The sequence below is a fragment of the Tupaia chinensis genome, unplaced genomic scaffold, assembly GCF_000334495.1.
Source record: "Tupaia chinensis unplaced genomic scaffold, TupChi_1.0 Scaffold000226_1, whole genome shotgun sequence".
Taxonomy (NCBI): Eukaryota; Metazoa; Chordata; class Mammalia; order Scandentia; family Tupaiidae; genus Tupaia; species Tupaia belangeri.
Genome location: NW_006159701.1, coordinates 6723854 through 6743029, shown reverse-complemented (window position 1 = coordinate 6743029; position 19176 = coordinate 6723854). Strand labels below are relative to the sequence as shown.

General features: G+C 45.1%; 1 protein-coding gene across 1 annotated transcript in view; it reads right to left on the bottom strand.

Annotated features, from left to right (window-relative positions):
• The window catches only part of DEPDC5 (DEP domain containing 5, GATOR1 subcomplex subunit), a 141116-nt gene that overhangs the window by 43065 nt on the left and 78875 nt on the right, over window positions 1-19176 (bottom strand). Inside the window, exons 25-29 of the mRNA XM_006147962.3 lie at window positions 12960-13025; window positions 9484-9640; window positions 7211-7371; window positions 2094-2211; window positions 678-845 (exon numbers count right to left, since the gene is read on the bottom strand). Coding sequence (XP_006148024.1) covers window positions 678-845; window positions 2094-2211; window positions 7211-7371; window positions 9484-9640; window positions 12960-13025 — 670 coding nt within the window. The remainder of the gene's footprint in view (window positions 1-677; window positions 846-2093; window positions 2212-7210; window positions 7372-9483; window positions 9641-12959; window positions 13026-19176) is intronic.

Sequence of the window (19176 nt, the reverse complement as noted above, 5' to 3'; positions counted from 1 at the left end):
AGCACAGGACAAATTTTTTAAAAAGGAATAAAAGGAAGAAAGCAAGCCACCAGGTCTGGGACTTGAACCGCGATCAGCCATGTGGGAGCCCAGTGCCTTTAACCACAACTGGCTCCTCAACTTACCACTTTAACCAATTTTTTATTTAAAATTTTTTTTTAATTTGACAAAATAAAAAATTTTTAAAAAAAAAGAAAAAAAAAGTTTTTTGAATTTGTCAGAGGCTGCAAGTACCTTCCGGAGAAAACACAGAGATGGGGGAGGAGCAAAAATGTACCCCTGGCCTGGGACTTGGTCATGTTTAAATCCCTTCTCCTCCATCTCTCCCTCCTGACAGGGTTTTAGGCACGCATGTATGCACGTCCAGCATGTCCCTCAAGCTGCCAGGACTAGGACTCAAACTGCATAGTTGGCTGTGTGGATCCAGCCGCCTTAACCACGAGGCCATGGGCTGGCCCACTTGAACCAATTTTAAGGGTACGATGCAGCGACATTAAGCTCACAAACACTGGCAGGCGGCAGTCACTATCCATCTCATCACTAAGCTTTTAACCCAATGCAGGTGAGTCTTTGTTTTTCCTTCCTGTTTTCTAAATCAGATAGTATTTGGTCATCAGAGAAAAGGACAGACATATGCCCAAGGCAGCAATGAAGAAAAGCCCAACCCACTCTCTGACCTGAAGTCCTCGGAGCCGGCAGAGCAGATATACTGGTCTAAGTAATTCCACTTGTACTCCTCCAGCCGTTCGTGGGAGAATTCCACCCAGCAGGAGACGAACTCTGAGTCCGAGTGGGAGGGGCAGAGGCTGTAGGTGTAGTGGATCTGGGCAGATTCATAAGGGTACCTGGAAAATAAAAAGCATGTCCAGAAGATGAAGAGAATTTTTCCCAATTCTTCTGTCAATATACTTAGCACCATCCTTGAAAGTCACTGTCAACTGTGGAAACCAACTCATCCCAGGGGACCGTAAAGGAAGTGCCTCCAATCTTCGTATTTTTTCCTTCTTCTCCCCTCACATTATTTATTTTTTTAGTTTGTTACAGGGCATGGGCACACACCAGAAAGACAGAGAGGGAATGTGAGAAATCACCTCCTAGAGGGGATAGACATGCCCCAATCTCTTTGCCTTCGTTCTCCTCAGGGTTTTGAGAATGCACGCACGTGTGCTCGCCGTAAGTTTCAAGCCACTGGGTCTAGGGCTCGAACTGTGAAGTTGGCCATGTGGGAACCGGCTGCCTTACCCTCCACGTCACCTTCTGGTCCACATATTGTTTTGTTTCTTTCTTTTGACAAGTTTCTTTCTTTTTCTTTTTTTCCATGAACAGAAGAGATGGAGCAAGCAAGACAGAGAAAGAGACACAGAGAGACAACAACCCCCAGCAGGTCCTTATGTCACGAGCTACCCCCAGTTCCGGCCAGCCCTGGATCACAGACACACATGCATGCCCAGCCTGTTCACGGAAGTCTTCCGAAGAGAAACCTGGAACCTTTCCGGGAGGCCGGTCTCACGGAAAGCCGAATTGATGCTACATCGCCACCTGGCCCTCCACACTCTTTTTGTTTTTTAATTGGTTTGTTATCAATGATATAAAACATTATAAGTAGAATCAAATATCTTTTGGAACTAGGTAAGCTATAACCCTAAAAATAACTCTGAGAAACAAAGCAAAAACTCTAATAGAAAAGCCAACCAACTTCCTCGGTTTGAATTACATACTAAACACATAATTTGGTGTGTATGTGGATATAATTAGTATTCAGGGCAATAGCTGTAAAACTTAAGGATCTAGGGAACCAGCAGTTAGCGTAATGGCTATGTCGCTGGACTCCCACATAGTCGACCGCGGTTTGTGTCCCGGACCCAGTGGCTTGAAACTCATGCTGGGCGTGTGTGCATGCGTGCCCAAAATCCTGAAAGGAGAATGGAGGAGAGGGATTGCGGCGTGACCATCCCCCCTGGGGGGTGATTTCTCGCTTTCTGTCTCTAGGTCTCTGTCTGTCTGGTGAGTGCACGCGCCCTATAGCGAAAATCTCTCAAAAAAAAAAAACAAAAAAAAAACAAACAAAAAAACTTAAGGATCTAAGGACTCACTTGGGAAGGTAGCGTGTCACTGTGATCATCTTATCCTTCAGTGTCACCTTGTGGAAAGTTCTGCCCATACTCAGCCAATACTGGTCCTCCTCCTCAGGACGGTTTCGGGACACAAGACCTAACAGAGAAAAAAAAATAATGTCCTTCATCTGGTTAAGGCTCATTCCCACAACAAGCAATTTCTTTTTCTTCTTTTTTTATATTTTGCCATAGGGCATGTGCACTTGCCAGAGAGAGAGAGAGAGAGACAGAGAGAGAGAGGGAAAGTAAGAAATCAACCCTCAGGGGGATGGCTACACTATAATCCCTTTTCTTCTGTTTTCCTCTTGGGATTCTGGGAATATACAAACATGCTCCTGGCAAGTTTTATAGGCCACCAGGTCTGGGACTCAAACCATGTAATTGGCCATGTGGAATCTGGCGCCTTAACCACCATGCCACCTGCTGGCCCCAAGCAATTTCTTCTCACCCATATATTGGGTAGTCGAGAAAATCATGATGCAGATGGTCATGTGGTGGCAGGCAGCAAGGGAGTGGTTGGGAGGAAGGCAGGGCAGCAGAGGCTGAGAGAAGCTTCACTACAAATGGCAACTATTCCCCAGGATGGCAAGGGGGTGGCAGGCCAATTGCACAAAAGAAAGAGGCTGAAGCAGCCAGGCAGCATGGTGGTTGGCATGGCTGGATCCCACATGGCTGATCATGTGGATTGAGTCCCAGACCCAGAAGCGTGTGAAACAAGCCAGGTGCATGTGCATGTATGCTCAGAATCTTGAGAGGAGAATGGAGGAGAAGGGACTGAGTGTGGTCATCCTCCTTGAGAGGAGTGGTGGGGGGTGCTTTCTTGCTTTCCCAATCTCTCTCTTTAACTCTTCTCTCTCCAAGGAGTGCATGCACTCTATAGCAGAAACCTTTTAGAAAAAGAGAAGAAAGTGAGGCTTCAATTCAGAGCCCCCAGGTTAAACCCCAGTTCTTGTATTTCCCAGCTATGTGATTCTGGGCACCAAATCTCTCTGAGCCTCACTTTCTGCCACTAGAAAGAGGCATGCCCCTTCACTTGTGCAACAAACACCCTGCTGGCTGTCGGGAAGACAACGCCTTGGGAAGGTGCTCATGGGCATCCAGTAGGTCCCCGAGTGCCTCCTTCTCACCTAGCTGCACCACTGTTATTTCCTGTTTTTCTCCTGCACGGCACCTCCACAATCTTATCAAATGTCCACCTGTGGCTTATTAGACTAATAGCTGCCTCTCCCCGTAGACTGTACACGCCAAAGCTAGGGTTGATGCTGTTCTGTTCCCTTCTGGAACAACGCCGAGCTCACATCTGATATTCAATACATCTGCAACGAGTGAGCAGCACAGGCTCAGTTATCCAGGCAACGTTTCCAATCATTGTAACAATGACCCCGTATCTGTTACTACAGAAATAAGATCAAATTTATGAAATGAGAAAAATAAAGAGAAAAAGTAGAGTCGGTAAAGGAGCCTTGGACCTACAAGACATGTTGTGAGGCTCATGAGTAAGCTAGGAACAGAACTGGACACGAGAGGAGTCCATAGACCACTGAGCGCCACTGACGAGCTATTCCAGAGAGCAGGAAGACAGCAGCCTGGACAGGGCCAACGACATTCAAGGCAAGCTCACTCACTGCTCTCAGAGTAAACAACAAGCCCCTGTGGCCAGCAGCTGATGCAGAGGTTAAGGCAGCTGGCTCTCACATGGCCAGCTGAGCAGTGTGAGTCCTGGACCCACTGGTTTAAAAAATACACCAGGCCCATGTGCATGTGTGCCCAGAATCCCGAGAGGAGAATGGAGAAGGAACTGCAGGGAGGCCATCTCCTCTGGAGTGTGATTTCTCATCACCCCGCTGCCCCCACCACCATCACTCTCTCTCTCCGGCACATACACACATCCTATAGCAAACTTAAACAAACAAACCACTTCACATAGTCCCAACAGCTCTGGCCACAGTTCTGGGTCACTCCCGGAGCTTCATACCAGCCTTCTTGTTATCACCCAGAAAGTGACGATGCGTCCTGTCATGGGGCCTTTTTACAAGCCCAACCCTCTGCCTGGCACACTCTTCTTCTTACTCCCTCCCTCTACTCCCAAGCTGCTTCTCCCAATAACCCCTGCACATATCTCAGGTCTAAGCTGAACATTATCTCCTCAAGGAAGCCATCCCCGACCCTCCAGACTATTAAATATCCTCATAGACCCCTGACTTTTCCTCAGTCTTTATCACAACAGGTCACTGTATTTCATAGTTTGACTAATGCTATTTTTTTCTCCCATTGGACTATACAAGTCCCTTCCCTAGAGTAGGAACTTCAAAGACACTGACGAATGAATGAGTGAATGAACCAATTCATATTTACTGACCCATACTGTTGTATGGCAGGCACTGTGGTTTCCATTCTGGGGGATAAAATGATGAATCAGAAATACTCCTGGTTTTTGCAAGAAGGTTAATATGTGATAGGAGGAGCCAGCAGGTGGTATGGTGGTTAAGGTACTAGATTCCCACATGGCTAACCATGGTTCGAGTCTCAAACCCGGTGACTTAAAAATCTCAATAAGTAGATAAATAAGAGCCAGGCATGGTGGCATATGCCTATAGTCCCAGCTACTCAAGAGGCTGACGCAAGATGATCTCAATACAGTAGAGAGCCTGTCTAAAACACACACACACACACATTAGACAACAAGCTGTGTGCAAGGTCCTTCCAGTGAAAACCCAGAGAGAGTGTGAAGCATCATCTGTAAACGACAGGACCAGGACTAGAAGACCTCTATGCTCCCAATAACAGGTCCACACTTCTCAGACACTCGGGCCAAAAGAACTTTAATGGAGCCAAAGTTGATCTGAGGTTTTGCATTGGGTGGTCAGGGAAGTGAGAGAGTATAGTTAGCAACAACGAGGAAGTAGCAGACTATAGCAGTTCAATTGATTGTTCCAGGAAGAGATTACTGTTTTTTTTTTTTTTTTTTTAATAATTATTTATGGGACCAGCAGATGGCATTAATGGTTATGTCACTGGACTCCCACATGGCCGACCATGGTTTGAGTCCCAGATCCAGCAGCTTGAAACTCTCGTTGGGCGTATGTACATATGTGCCCAAAATCCTGAGAGGAGAATGGAGGAAAAGAGATTGCAGTGTGGCCATTCTCTCTGTGGGGTGATTTCTTGCCTTCTGTCTTTCTGTCTCTTTGGTGAGCATGTGAACCCTATAGCCAAAAATCCTGTAAAAAAATATATATATATTTTGGGGCCAGCAAGTGGCGCAGTGGTTAGGGGCACTGGACTCCCACATGGCTGACTATGGCTCAAGTCCCGGACTGGGTGACTTGCTTTCTCACTTTTGCTCTCTTTTGCTCTGTCCCTCTGTGGTCAAGTTAAAAATAAATAAAATGGGGGGACCAGCAGGTGGCATGCTGGTTAAGGCGCTGGACACTCCCACATGACCAATCATGGTTCAAGTCCTAGACCTGGTGGTTCGCTTTCTCATTTTCTGTGTGTGTGTGTGTGTGTGTATCTGGTCGAATTAAAATAAATAAATGAATAAATAAAATAAAATAACTCTATAAAAATAAATAAATAAGAAGTTAAATAAAATAATTCCTTTAAAATATTATTTAATTTTATTTATTACTATTATTTTTTAATTTGACCACAAAGAGACAGCGAGAGAACAAAAGTGAAAAAGTAAGCCACCAGGACTCAAACCTGTTAGCCATGTGGGAATCCAGAGCCTTAATCACCACACCACCTGCTGGCCCCAAGATTACTGCTTTCTGATTTCAAGAATCTATACTTAATCATCCCTATAAAACTTATATCTGAAGAGCTCTCCACAGCCTGGCTCTAATTCAATTAGTGCCACTGATCCATTTTCACTTGTTAGCCTCTGTCAATCATGGATGGCCTGTTCTGGCTTCAAGTCACTAAGCTCCCATGATAAGGAAAAGCAAAATGATCCCAGGCAGGAAAAATCAAATGAACAAAAAAGGTTTAAGTAACACCTGAGAACCAGCTGTGAGCCAGGTACTATTTCAGAAGCAATTAAATATAGATTCCTGGGTTTCGAATATTCATTATGTACTTTGACAGCTCAGTACTGGCTCAGATGTTGCTACTCCTGGGTGTTGCCCAAGATGGGCTGGGCTGCATCATTCCTGAACTTAGTCATACCTCCCAAAGGGGAGTTGTGGCCCAGCCCTTGGCCTCGTGGTTAAGGGAGTCGGATCCCACATGGCCTATTACATGGTTCAAATCCTCAGCAGCTTGAAAAACACATTGGGGGGGAACCAGCAGTTAGCGTAATGGCTATGTCACTGGACTCCCACGTAGTCGACCGCAGTTCGTGTCCCGGACCCGGTGGCTTAAAACTCACACCGGGCGCGTGTGAGTGCATGCCCAAGATCCCGAGAGGAGAATGGAAGAGAAGGGATTGCGGCGTGACCATCCCCCCTGGGGGGGTGATTTCTCGCTTTCTGTCTCTATGTCTCTCTCTGTCTGTCTGGCGAGCGCACGCGCCCTACAGTGAAAATCTCTCCAAAAAAAAACCACATTGGGTGAGTGCATGCATGTGTGTACACCTAAAATCCCAACAGGATCAATAAATATAGAAGAGATTGCCATGTGACCACACCCCATTGATGGATTCTCTCTCTCTCTTCCCCTCCCTGGAGAGAGTACATATACCTCTGGCTTAATTTTAAAGAGTGAGAGAGAGAGTTGTAATTAAAGAATGTTAAGATCAATCCTTTCTGAGGCCAGCAGGTGGTGTGGAGTTAAGGTGCTGGATTCTGACAAGGCCAACCATAGTTCAAGTCCTGGACTTGGTGGCTTGCTTTCTCCCTCTCTCTCTCTGTCTCTCTCTGGCCAAACTGAAGAATAATAAACAAATAAAACTAAATAAATAAATCTTCAAAGCAAAAAAAAAAAAAAATCCTTGCCTAGTAGAGACTTCATTCCCCATATAAAGTACAATTTAGAAAGAAAAGCTTTGTCCTGAAAATGATTGCTTTTAAATTTTCCTATTCCTTATCATCTATCCCCTACTCCCACAAATTTAGCAAAAGAGAAAAAACGTAAGTCCAAAGAGAAGAACTCACCGCGGCTATAGAGTGGGCTGCTGCTCAGTGGGGGCGGGACGGCAGGGCTGGGTTTCTGGGCCTTGGGCTGCACTATGATTTGGTAGCCCTGCATGAGACGTTGGCAAATGAACTCTTCGAACACCTGCTGGGCCGTCATCTGCATCCCCTCCTCATCTCTCCTGGAAAAGCGAATGAGCTCACATGGATGTGTGGTCCGGGACAGTGACACTTAAGACTTCATGGTCCCAATCGCCCTTCGTTCCCTCTAGCAGTTCATGAGACAATTTATAGGGCCGGCAAGTGCCATATAGGTTAAGGCAGCTGGACCCCACACGGCCAACGGCACTGTCAGAGTTCCCAGACCCAGGTTTGAAAACATGCAAGGCTTGTGTGCGTGCGTCCCCTGAATCCCAAGAGGACGTGGAAGAGAAGGAATTGTGGCATGACCATCCCTCTGTGGGATGATTTCTCAATTTCCCTCTCTCTCTGTCAAGTGCACACACTCTATAACAAACTAAAAAAAATTATAAACCAGTTTTTAGAGAAATGATCAGCTCAAAGAGATAGAAAAGGGGGACCAGTAGGTGCCATGGTGGTTAAGGTACTGGACTCCCACATGGCCAGCCATGGTGTGGGTCCCAAACCTGGTGGCTTGCTTCTCACTTTTCCTCTTTTTCTTTCTCTCTCTGTCTCTCTCTGGTCAAATTAGACCATAATAACAAATAAAATTAAAAGAATAATTTCTTAGAGAGCTAGAAAAGGAAGGCAGGTAATTTCATTTCTCTTTCTTTTCTTTTCTTTTCTTTTTAAGAGGTTTTTTGCTATAGGGTGTGTGCACACACCGGAGAGACAGAGACAGAATGCAAGAAATCAGTCCCTGGTGGGAAGGCGACACCGCAGTCCCTTCTCCTCCATTCTCCTTTTGGAATTATGGGCTTGCACACACATGCACCTGGTGTGAGCTTTAAGCTGCTGGGTCTGTGACTCGAAACATGGTTGACTACGTGGGAGTCCAGTGACACAAGTACTAGTTATGCCATCTGCTGGTCCCAAAGGCAGGTAATTTCAATGTCCAAATGAGTAATCTTATAAAAGATCAGATTTAGGGACCGGCAGGTAACCTGGTGGTTACGGGCGCTGGACTCCAACATGGCCTACTGTGGTTCGAGTCCTGGACCTGGCAGCTTGCTTTCTCATTTTTTTCTCTCTCCTTCTCTGGTCAAATTAAATGCATACATGCATAAAGTTAAATGAAACAATTCTTAAAGAAAAAAAAAGATCAGACTTAGTGTGCCCAAAGTAACTACTAATACATTAGAAAACAGGCCAGGCTGTGGGGCAGCAGCAGCACAACTGCACCCACATGGGAAGGGCATGGATTCAAGCCCTGGGGCCTCCGGAAGATCAGGAAGCACCTGTATGCCTGTGATCCAGGTTGGCTAAAACGGGGGGGTAGACCACAGTGTGAAGGGAGTGCCTACATCCCTCTGTCTCGCCCTCTCTCTCCCTTTCTCTCATGGAAAGAAACTTATTTTTAAAAAAGGAAATATGGGGGCCAGCAGGTAGTGTGGTGGTTGACATACTGGATTCCCACATAGCTGACCACAGTTCATGCCTCGGATCTAGTGACTTGAAAATTACGCCAGGCATGTGTATGTGTATGTGTGTGTGTGTGTGTGTGTGTGTGTGTGTGTGTGTGCCTCAAATCCCGAGAGAATGGAGGAGAAGGGACTACAACGTGGTCATCCGCCCTAGGGGGTGATTTCTCACTTTTCCTCTCACTCTCTAGCAAGTGCCTGTGCCCTATGGTAAACACCCTCCCCTCCCCCCCAAAAAAGAAAGGAAATACTCAATTAGGAGAAGTAGTTAATGTCAACACAACTCTAAAGAAATTCACCATCCCCACTTTCAATTTCCTCACTCTGAAGGACACAGGTTTCAAAATGCAATTTTTTTTCTGTATACAGAGATTTTATTTCATTTTAAAAGAAAATGAGGACTTCAGGCAGAGTTTTGACCCTATAACAAACCAAATAACAAAGCAAATCTGTCCAGCTTTACACCAGATCCCGAGCAGCCAACTATTTTTCAGCAGCTGGCAAGAGTACCCTCAAAGAGCTCTACTGGCATTTCTGTTTCTTCATGCCCCATGGTCGGAAACCAGACCAATCTAGACTCCTTGACATGCTCTATATGGTCATTTTTTAGAAATGCACTGTTTTAATGGATTTGCTGGAACATACCCAGAGCCCTCGCCAACAAAGCTGGGCGCCTTTTCCTCTGACACCCACCTGTCCATGTCTGCCTCTGGGAGCAGATCGTAACAGCCCTCTGTGTAGTCGTTCTGCAGGCCCTGGCGGTCAGGGAAGTAGTCGGTGGTGAGGGGGAGGCACGCCGGAGTAGTGAGAGACTTCCAGTCCACTCCAACTGTGCAACAGAAGCCTGGCACTACAGGGGGAGCAGACAGTGTCAGAACTGCCTCGCGTAACAGGAGAAAAAGGCACGTGTGGCCACCATGGCAGGTTTGGGATGTGAGGGGCCAGGGAGGACAGGGAGGGACAAAAAGTTCGTGGTGAAAGGTGATACAATTGCCAGGATAGGGAGGGGGAAGAGGAGAAGGGGTGGGGAGAGAGAAAGAGAAAGAGAGAAACAGAGTTTGTTAGACAACGCAGTGCACATGCTTATCCAATCCCATCATGCAAATGGGACGCACAGCTGATATTTTTCATTGTCTGCTGGTCGTGAGCTACAGCCGCAATGCTGGTGAGGTTACCGCAGGGCAGGCAGAGGTACATGTCGAAGCAAATCAACATTCCAAGAGCAGATGAGAGGCTCAAGCCGGAGCCTCTCCAGAGGCCTGCAGAGTTGCTTGGTGGAAAAAGTCGGAGAGCTCAGCCTGATTTGGGAGCAAATAGCATACAGTAGCAGAAATAAGGAAAACTTCCAGAATTGCAAAAATAAGTCACAGATCCAAGAGGGTAGTTAGGGGGGAAAAAAAATCATGAAAGGATGTCTGGGAAAGCTACAAGACCAAAATGTTAAGAGACTGAGTTTGACAATCCAGAAATGAAGCCACACTCAGCAGAGGGGCCCTGATCACAGGGTCTGTCTAGACCAGCCTGCTCTGCAATTAAAGTAAGGTTTCTCAACTCTGCCACTACCTTCCCTTTGAACCAGATAGTTCTTCGTTGTGGGAGAATGTCCCAGGCAGGCAGGATGTTGAGCAGAATCCTTGGGCTCTAATCTCTAGATACCAGTGGCCCCCCCTAGCTGTGAAAACCAGAAGTGTCTGCAGGTGCTTCTACATGTCCCCTGCGAGCAAACTTCCACTCAGTTGAGAGTCATTGAATTAAACTCATACAGCAGTACTAAGTAACTTCAGTGAAGATTATTTTTTAAATCTTGAGACCAGCAGATGGAATAATGGGCACATCATTGGACTCCCATGTGGTCGATCGTGGTTTGAGTCCCGGACCCAGCGACTTAAAGCTCATGCCAGGCACATGTGCGTGTGTGACCAAGATCCTGAGAGGAGAATGGAGAAGAGACTGCGGTGTGGCCACCTCTCTCTATAGCAAAGATCTCTTTTTAAAAAAAAAAAGATTATTTTTAAAATCTCTGTAAGAGGGAACAATATGAAGATGGAAAACATCATGCCTTCGCCTGTGAGTCTGAGCCAGCTACTCACACACCTTGTGTTTGTACAGTGCTACACAGCTCACAGTCAGGCCCTGCTGCCTCATGGCCACCACACCGCCCTCATGTGGATGAAGAGGAAAACGCATGTGCTGGGACCAGCAAATGGGGTAATGGCTATGTCACTGGACTCCCATATAGTCGACGGCGATTCAAGTCCCAGACCCAGTGGTTTAAACTCACGCCAGTCGCATGTGCATGCGTGCCCACGATCCTGAGAGGAGAATGGAGGAGAAGGGATTGTGGTGTGGCCATCTCCCCAGGGGGGTGATTTCTCGCTTTCTGTCTCTCTGTCTCTCTCTGTCTTTCTGGTGAGCACACATGCCCTATAGCAAATCCCCCCGCCCCGAAAAAAAAGGAATATTTTCTGCTAAGCACACATTGATACAGAGAATTCAAATGCCTAGTCCAAAACACCACGATGAGAAAGGCTCCCGATTCTTAACTTAATGATGTTCTGTCCCTGTGAAAACTGTGATCGCTTTTCTAAACCCAGTATCTCTAAGGAAGGCCTCTGAGGAAGCTCTATTCTAAAACCATTAAAACAACTATTAGATAAACAAAATCCAGCGCTGGGTTGAAGAGAAACAGATCAGCTATTAAATGCTGGCAACTTTCCAGAAAATAATTAACCTGCCAATCATACTTTGGGGAATATATTCCAAGATACAAGTGGGAAGAGAAAACATGCCCACTGCACCACACACGATACCTGCACAATATGCCACCACTAAAAATTTAGAAACCATCCGAACAGTCACAATAAGAAATGACTATTCAGGGGGCCAGCAAGTGGCATGATGGTTAAGGGCACTGGACTCCCACATGGCCAATCACAGTTCAAGTCTCAGAACTGGCGGCTTGCTTTCTCACTTTCCCTCTCTTTCTGTCTCTCTTCCTCCCTCTCTATCCTTCTCTGATTAAATAAATAAAGTTAAATAAAATAATTCTTGAAAATAAAAAAGAAATGATTATTCAGAATAGGTCATAGTAGTGTGTTTGGTGTCACCATTAACAAGATGAATATGGGAGCCAGTAGGTGGAGTGAAGGTTAAGGCAGCTGGACCCCACATAGCCAATTGTGTGGTTCGAGTCCTGGACCCAGTGGCTTGAAAAATCATGCTGGGCATGTGTGAATGCACGCCCAAAATCCTAAGAGGAGACTGGAAGAGAAAGGATTACAGGATGGCCATCTCCCTGGGAGCTGATTTCTCACTTTCCCTTTCTCTCTCTTTCCAGCAAGTGCACACAACTTATAGCAAAACTAAAAAAACAAACAAACCAAAAAAATGATGAATATGACCAGCTATGGTGGTATATAGCAGAGTTACACAATGCTCTGTGATGCTAAGGCCACATGGAAGATCCCAGGTTCACATCCCAAGATCTCCCTGTGCACATCAGGCATGTGCACATATACCTGTGATCCTGGCTGCCTGAGGCTGGAGCTGGATTGTGGCCTAAAGTCCCCCCTTGAGGTTGCCTATCTGTCTGTCTCTCTCTCTCATGGAAGAAATTTTTTAAAAACTAATAAAAATAACCTGAAGAAATAGTGAAAAGATTAAGATCGTCATAACTGGTTATGGTTAAGTAAAATAAAGCTTAACAGGTTGTAGGATTTTCTTCTGCCGTTTTGTTATTTTAGATAGTTACCTGTTCTCTTATTACCCAGCTATTTAAGGCTATTTAAGTAGACAACAACGATCAAAACAAATGCAAACCAGGCAAACATTTTCAACTGTTAGGTGTATAAATGGTTTTAGTAATGGCCTATCACTTTCCAACTTTTTTCTGGAGCCATCACTAGGCATTTAAGGTAAGGCCAGCTCTGGATTGGCATATAGAGCTCCCCTTCCTACGCTGTCCTAAATCACATTCCAGGTCATTTAGCCATCGCCCCTCACTCTGCGTCAGAGTCCCAAGGGCCCTCCCTTTCCACTTCACCTTCTTGCACCCAAGAGTTGTGTGAAGTTCCAGGCTGTTCTCTTCCCATAGGCTCCCTCCTGTTTCCCATACTCTGATCACCCAACACTCCTTGAACCGCATTTCCAGGTCTGATGCCCCTTCTTACTTGGCTCTGAGGAGGCAGAAACATTGTCCTCTAGAGAATCCTTATTCTGGGTCCGAGGATTCATACCTATGGAAAGATGAAATCAAGTTTGTTTCAATGAGGCTCTGCAAAAGAAGTTCTGGCCAATTATGGTTGAAAAAGCCCAGAACTATCCCTCGAAATAAAATATGAATCAAGATGAATTCTGTGTTGAATACTGTAAACAAGAAAAAGAATCAACCAAAAAAAAAAAGAGCAATCTGAAATTTAGGAATAAGCCAGAACTTTAAGGCAATTGATACCACTCTTTGTCTAATGAGTCCTGTGTACACACATGCATATACATACACACACACACAAGCAGTTCACCACTTATATGGACACATCTCAAAGTCATTTCAACTAATTAGAATAATCTTTACAAATATAAAATGACCTACTTAAATTTAGCCTATTCATTAGTCATCCTTATCTTCTGGAATCTTCTCCCCAAGTCAGAACTTTCTGGAGTATGACACAGTAAATCAAAACTCACTACTTTGGGCCAGCCCCATGGCTTGGTGCTTAAGGGAGCTGGATCTCACGTGGCTAATTGAGTGGTTCAATTCCCAGTCCTGATGGCTTGAAAAACACCCTGGGTACATGTGCATATGTGTTCCAAATCCTGACAGCATGGAGAAATGAAGAAGGCACTGTGGCATGACCATGCCCTATGGGAGGGTGCTTTCTTTCTATCTCTCTTTCTTTTTCTTTCTGGTGAGCACATGTATCCTGTGGCAAGTAAATTAAAATATAGCAAATTAAAAACAATGATTTTAGGGCTAGCAGATGGCATAATGGTTATGTCACTGGACTCCCACATAGTCAACTACAGTTTGAGTCCCAGACCCAGTGGCTTAAAACTCATGCGAGGTGTGTATGCACGTATGCCCAAAATTCCAAGAGGAGAATAGAGGAGAAGGGACTGTAGCGTGGCCATCCTGGGATGGTTTCTCACTTTCCATCTCTTCGTTTCTCTCTGGTGAGCACATGCATCGTGTAGCAAAAATCTCTCTTAAAAAAATGATTTTACCTGTAACTGGGATGAAAGAAAAAACGGGGACATTTCTTTGAAATACAACTTGATTGCAAAGAACAGAACTCATTTTAAATGCACCTATCAGGGGAACCAGCAGTCAGCATAATGGCTATGTCGCTGGACTCCCACGTAGTCAACCGCGGTTCGCGTCTTGGACCTGGTGGCTTAAAACTCATGCTGGGTGTGTGTGCGTGCGTGCCCAAGATCCTGAGAGGAGAATGGAGGAGAAGGGATTGCAGCATGACCATCCCCCCGGGGGGTGTGATTTCTCGCTTTCTGTCTCTAATGTCTCTCTCTGTCTGGCGAGCACACGCACCCTATAGCGAAAATCTCTCCAAAAAAATAAAAAAGAAAAAAAGGAAAAAAAATGCAGCTATCAGTACTTAAATGTTCCTTTAAAAACGTTTCCTAGAAAAGTGTGATACCACAAGAATTGGAAAAGGCCTAGCCACTGTGGTATAGCCATAACACAAGTGCCCTGCGAGGCTGGAAGCCATACGACCAAGTGTAAGTTTGGATTCCAGGGCTGGCCTGGGAACATAAGGATGAGCAGGCACCCAGGATCCTGAAGAGCTGGACAGCTGGGCAGAGGGGATTGTGGCATGATGAATTCCTGTTGCAGGCACTACTCTCTTTCTCTCACGTATTTACTATAATTAAAAAGAAGTCAGAAAGACCCTTGCCATGTCCACAGTGGCCACCTCCAAAGAGAAAGTTGAAGAAGGGAGTAGAAGATAAAAGAGAACTTGTGTTTTTTACTCTAAATACTTTGGTGTCATTTGAATATTTTATAACAAGACCAAATATTTATAAATCCTCTATGAAATCTTTGGGGGACAGAAAAAAGCTACAACCTGGGAGAAAATATTTATAAATCACATATCTGGCGAAGGACCTATATCCAGAATACAAAGAACCCCTAAAACTCAAGAGCAAAGAAATAAATCAATGAGAGGGGGACCAGCAGTTGGTGTAATGGCTATGTCATTGGATTCCCATGTAGTCAACCATGGTTCGAGTCCCAGACCTGGTGGCTTAAACTCACATTGGGTGTGTGTGTGTGTGCTCAAGACGCCAAGAGGAGAATGGAGGAGAAGGGATTGTGGCATGGCCATCCCCCCTGGGGGGTGATTTCTCACTTTCTATCTGTCACTCTCTGTCTTTCTGGTGAGTGCATGTGCCCTATAGCAAAAACCTCCCGAAAAATGAATGAATGAATGAATGAGAGGAACCAGCAGATGGTATAATGGTTATGTCACTGGATTCCCACATAGTCGATCATAGTTCAAGTCCCGGATCCATCAGCTTAAACTCACACCAGCATGCATGCATGCATGCCCAAAATTCCTGGAAGAGAATAGAGGAGAAGGGATGGCAGCATGTCCATCTCCCCTGGGAGGTAAGTTTTTGCTTTCTGTCTCTCTGGTGAGTGTACACACCCTATAACAAAAATCTCTCTTAAAAAAAAAAAAAAAAGGAAAGAAAAACCAATGAGAAAATAGGCAAATGACCCAAACAGACAATTCACCAAACAACATATACAGAGGGCAAATGAACACATAAAGAGAAGATGAACATAAGCAGTCATTCAGGATAAAGTAAATTAACAGCACAATGCATTACACTAAGTGTAAGAAGTCAGACTCAAAAAGCTACATAGTGTGTGAGTCCATGCATGTGACATGCTGGGAAAGACAAAACTAGAGGGACAGAGCCAGATGATAACACAGAGGGAATGCAACACTCGTTGAGACTGAATCACATAGGAAAGTTTCAGGTTTGCACTCAGAGACCTTCCTGAGCACACGAGGCACAGGCATGTCCAATATCCATAGGCTTCCCTTCTTAAAAAACAAAAAAACAAACAAACAAAAAAACTAGAGGGGCAGAGAACAGACTATTACTGAACGAATAAAATCATCTTTGGACCCCAAATCATTCACTCACTACCAGGAAAGCCAGTTTCTGACCATGGGGGTTTGTCAAAGAGGAAAAACTTATTAATAGGTGACATTGACCAAAGATAGGGAGCAAGATGCTCCAAAAGCCGTCTCCCTGACTGGGTTCAGGGATGGACTTTTATAGAGAAATAATTCCTAACCAAGTCTTCCATTGGGTCCGTTGATGCAAATAATTGAAATGCCGGCAGCTCTGACTGGTTAATTCGAGCAGCAGTCCCATTGGTCTATTAAACTTTGTGGGCAAATGAAGGATTGAACTATTGTATGTATGTATATATGTATATAAGTATGTTTTTATTTATTTGTCTGTTTGTTTGTTTAGAGAGATTTTTTGCTATAGGGCATGTGCACTCACCAGAGACAGAGGTTACAAAGCAAGAAATCCCACTACATGAGAGTCCAGCGACATAGCCGTCTGCTGGTCCCACACAACTTTTATGATAAGAAAAAGGCAATTAAAAGAAATAAACAGTGTTGGGTCAGCCCTATGGTCTTGTGATTAAGGGAGCTAGATTTCAAATGACTTGACTGTCTAATTCTTGGCCCTGTTGGAAAAACACACCAGGTGCATGTGCATGTGTGCCCCAAATCCTCATAGGCAGGATAAATGGAGGAGAGGGGGTTGTGGTTTGATTGCATCCCATTGAAGGTTGCTTTTTCCCTCTCTTTTTGTCTTTCTCTGGCAAGCACATGTGCCTTCTGGCAATAAAAAGTAAAAAAAGATGGGGCCTGCTGGCCAACCGTGGTTTGTGTCCCAGACCTGGAGGCTTGGTTTTTTGTTTTCCCTTTCTGGTCAAATTAAAAAACAGTAATAACAAATGGAAAGAAAGAAAGAAAGAAAGAAAGAAAGAAAGAAAGAAAGAAAGAGAGAGAGAAAGAAAGAGAGAAAGAGAGAGGGAGGGAGGGAGGGGAAGGAAGGAAGGAAGGAAGGAAGGAAGGAAGGAAGGAATCTTTATGAAAGAAAGGAAGGAAAAAATAGTTTAGGGCTTCTAGGAAGCTACTTACAGTTTTCTTGCAACACAAGGCCAACACACTGCCTCTCTCACCTGCTCTGCCTTTGAAGGTTTATGTCAGTTAAACACACTCACTTTTGGCGTATGAGAGCCCTGACAATCTGAGACAAGGAAGGAGTGACTTCACAGTCAGACACCTCCACGCCACCTCAAAATTTGGGAACAAATCCTCACTCTCAAAGGTCAAAGCCAGGCACAAAACTGGAGAACCAATGTTGAGAAAAGTCAACTCAGATCTCTCTTCTGACCTGTGTTCTAGAGTCAAAAAAGTACAAACATGTTTTCCGGTTGTAAACCTCGGGCACAAAAGAATATGCTCGGGGGACTGGTCCTGGGCCTACATCTAGAAGCCAGTGCCTCGAGCAAGTCCCTTCTCCTCTCTGGGCTGCAGAGATGGCCCTTACTCATAACAAGCCTAGCTTAGCCTGAGTGAACGACCCAGAGGCCCTTTCATCCAGCCTCAGTGGGCTAGAATTTACTTTTTGCTTTAGCTCTACTGCATGTGCCAAATACTCAACATGAATACCAAACTGCAAATTCTGAGCCCCAATATTTTACCAAAAGAAATAAAACATGGCATCCATGTACTTTCGTTTTCAAAATTACTTACCCTCAGGGAGGGGTTGACGCTAACTAAAAAGTCTTCTAAATTGGCATCCAGTTAAGAAAAGAGAAGGACTAGGGTCAGGAGGAGGCATAATGGTTAAGGTGCTAGACTCCCATATGGTCAACTGTGGTCCGAGTCCTGGACTCAGGGGCTTGAAATTCACATTGGGTGCGTGTGCGTGCATGCCCGAAATCTCAAGAGGAGGATGGAGAAGGGACTGCAGTATGGCCAACTCCTGGGGAGTGATTTCTTGCTTTCTGTCTCTCGATCTCTCTCTGACTTCTGAAAAGTGCATGTGCCCCATAGCAAAAATCTCTAAAAGAAAAAAAAAGAGAAGGATAAAAACTATCTGCTTGGAGTTGGATGGTGAAACACGATGCTCTGTGAGGCTGAGCCATGATGGAACGTTCAAAGCTCACTTTCCAGAGACCTCCCCGAATAGGCTGGGTATGTGTATGGCATGAGCTGGGGCTGGAGTGCTGCATTCCTCCTTTTGGGAGTGCTGTCTCTGTCTCTCTATTTGATGGGAGAAACATACTTTAAAAAATAAACGACAAAGAAAAGTCTCCGTCCAACCCCAACTACTACCTGATGTCCCTGTGGGAAGAAAAATAAGTGAAGACTGGAGCTACGAAGCCCTTATTGACAAGGCTCAAAATGTAATGTTTTGGAGTAGGGGGGCCCTACGGGGCGAGGAAACCCACAGAGACACCACTTGTGAATCACGACTCACATGTGAATCATGTCCAAATACAGGAGAAAATTTGAGTCACGCTTGAGTGCCTGCAGATGGTACAAACCATCCAGCCCGGGGGAGGTGAAGATGGGGTCACAGATGAGGTTTTCCTCCTTTTCTGTTTTTCTTTTTAATGAATGAAACGTTAACTAGTTGTTAGCCCAGATCCCACATTATCCTGAAACAAGGATTCAAAGTGGCAATCTCAGCCTCAAGGAATCCAATCCTTTTATTTTTTTTTCTTTAAAATTTTTAATTTGCTATAGCTCTGAGGGTACCAATGGACTACGTGACATTGGGGGGGGGGGCTCTGTCAGGTACCATCATGCCCTGGTGTTTACTCCAAGTGTCCAAGTGAGACAGGAAGCCCTGGAAGGTTTTGTCTGACTCACAGAAGTTTCATGGTATGACTTCTATTTCAGATGTCCAATTGAATTGCTGTGTTGAAAATAAAAGATATTATGGGGGGCTGGCAGGTGGCATGGTGGTTAAGGATGCCAGACTCCTACATGGCTGACTGCAGTTTGAGTCCCAGACCTGGCAGCTTGCTTTCTAATTTTCTCTTTCTCTCTCTCTCACTATGTCCCTCTCTGGTCAAATCAAAAATAAATAAATAAATAAAATAAAATTTAAAAAAATAATAATTTTTGCTATAGGTTTTTGCTATAGGGCCCGTGAGCTCGCCAGACAGACAGAGACAGACAGAGAAACAGAAAGCAAGAAATCATCCCCCCCGGGGGATGACCACACTGCAATCTCTTCTCCATTCTCCTCTCAGGATCTTGGGCATGCACACACACGCGCCCGGCGTGAGTTTAAGCCACCGGGTCCGGGGCTAGAATC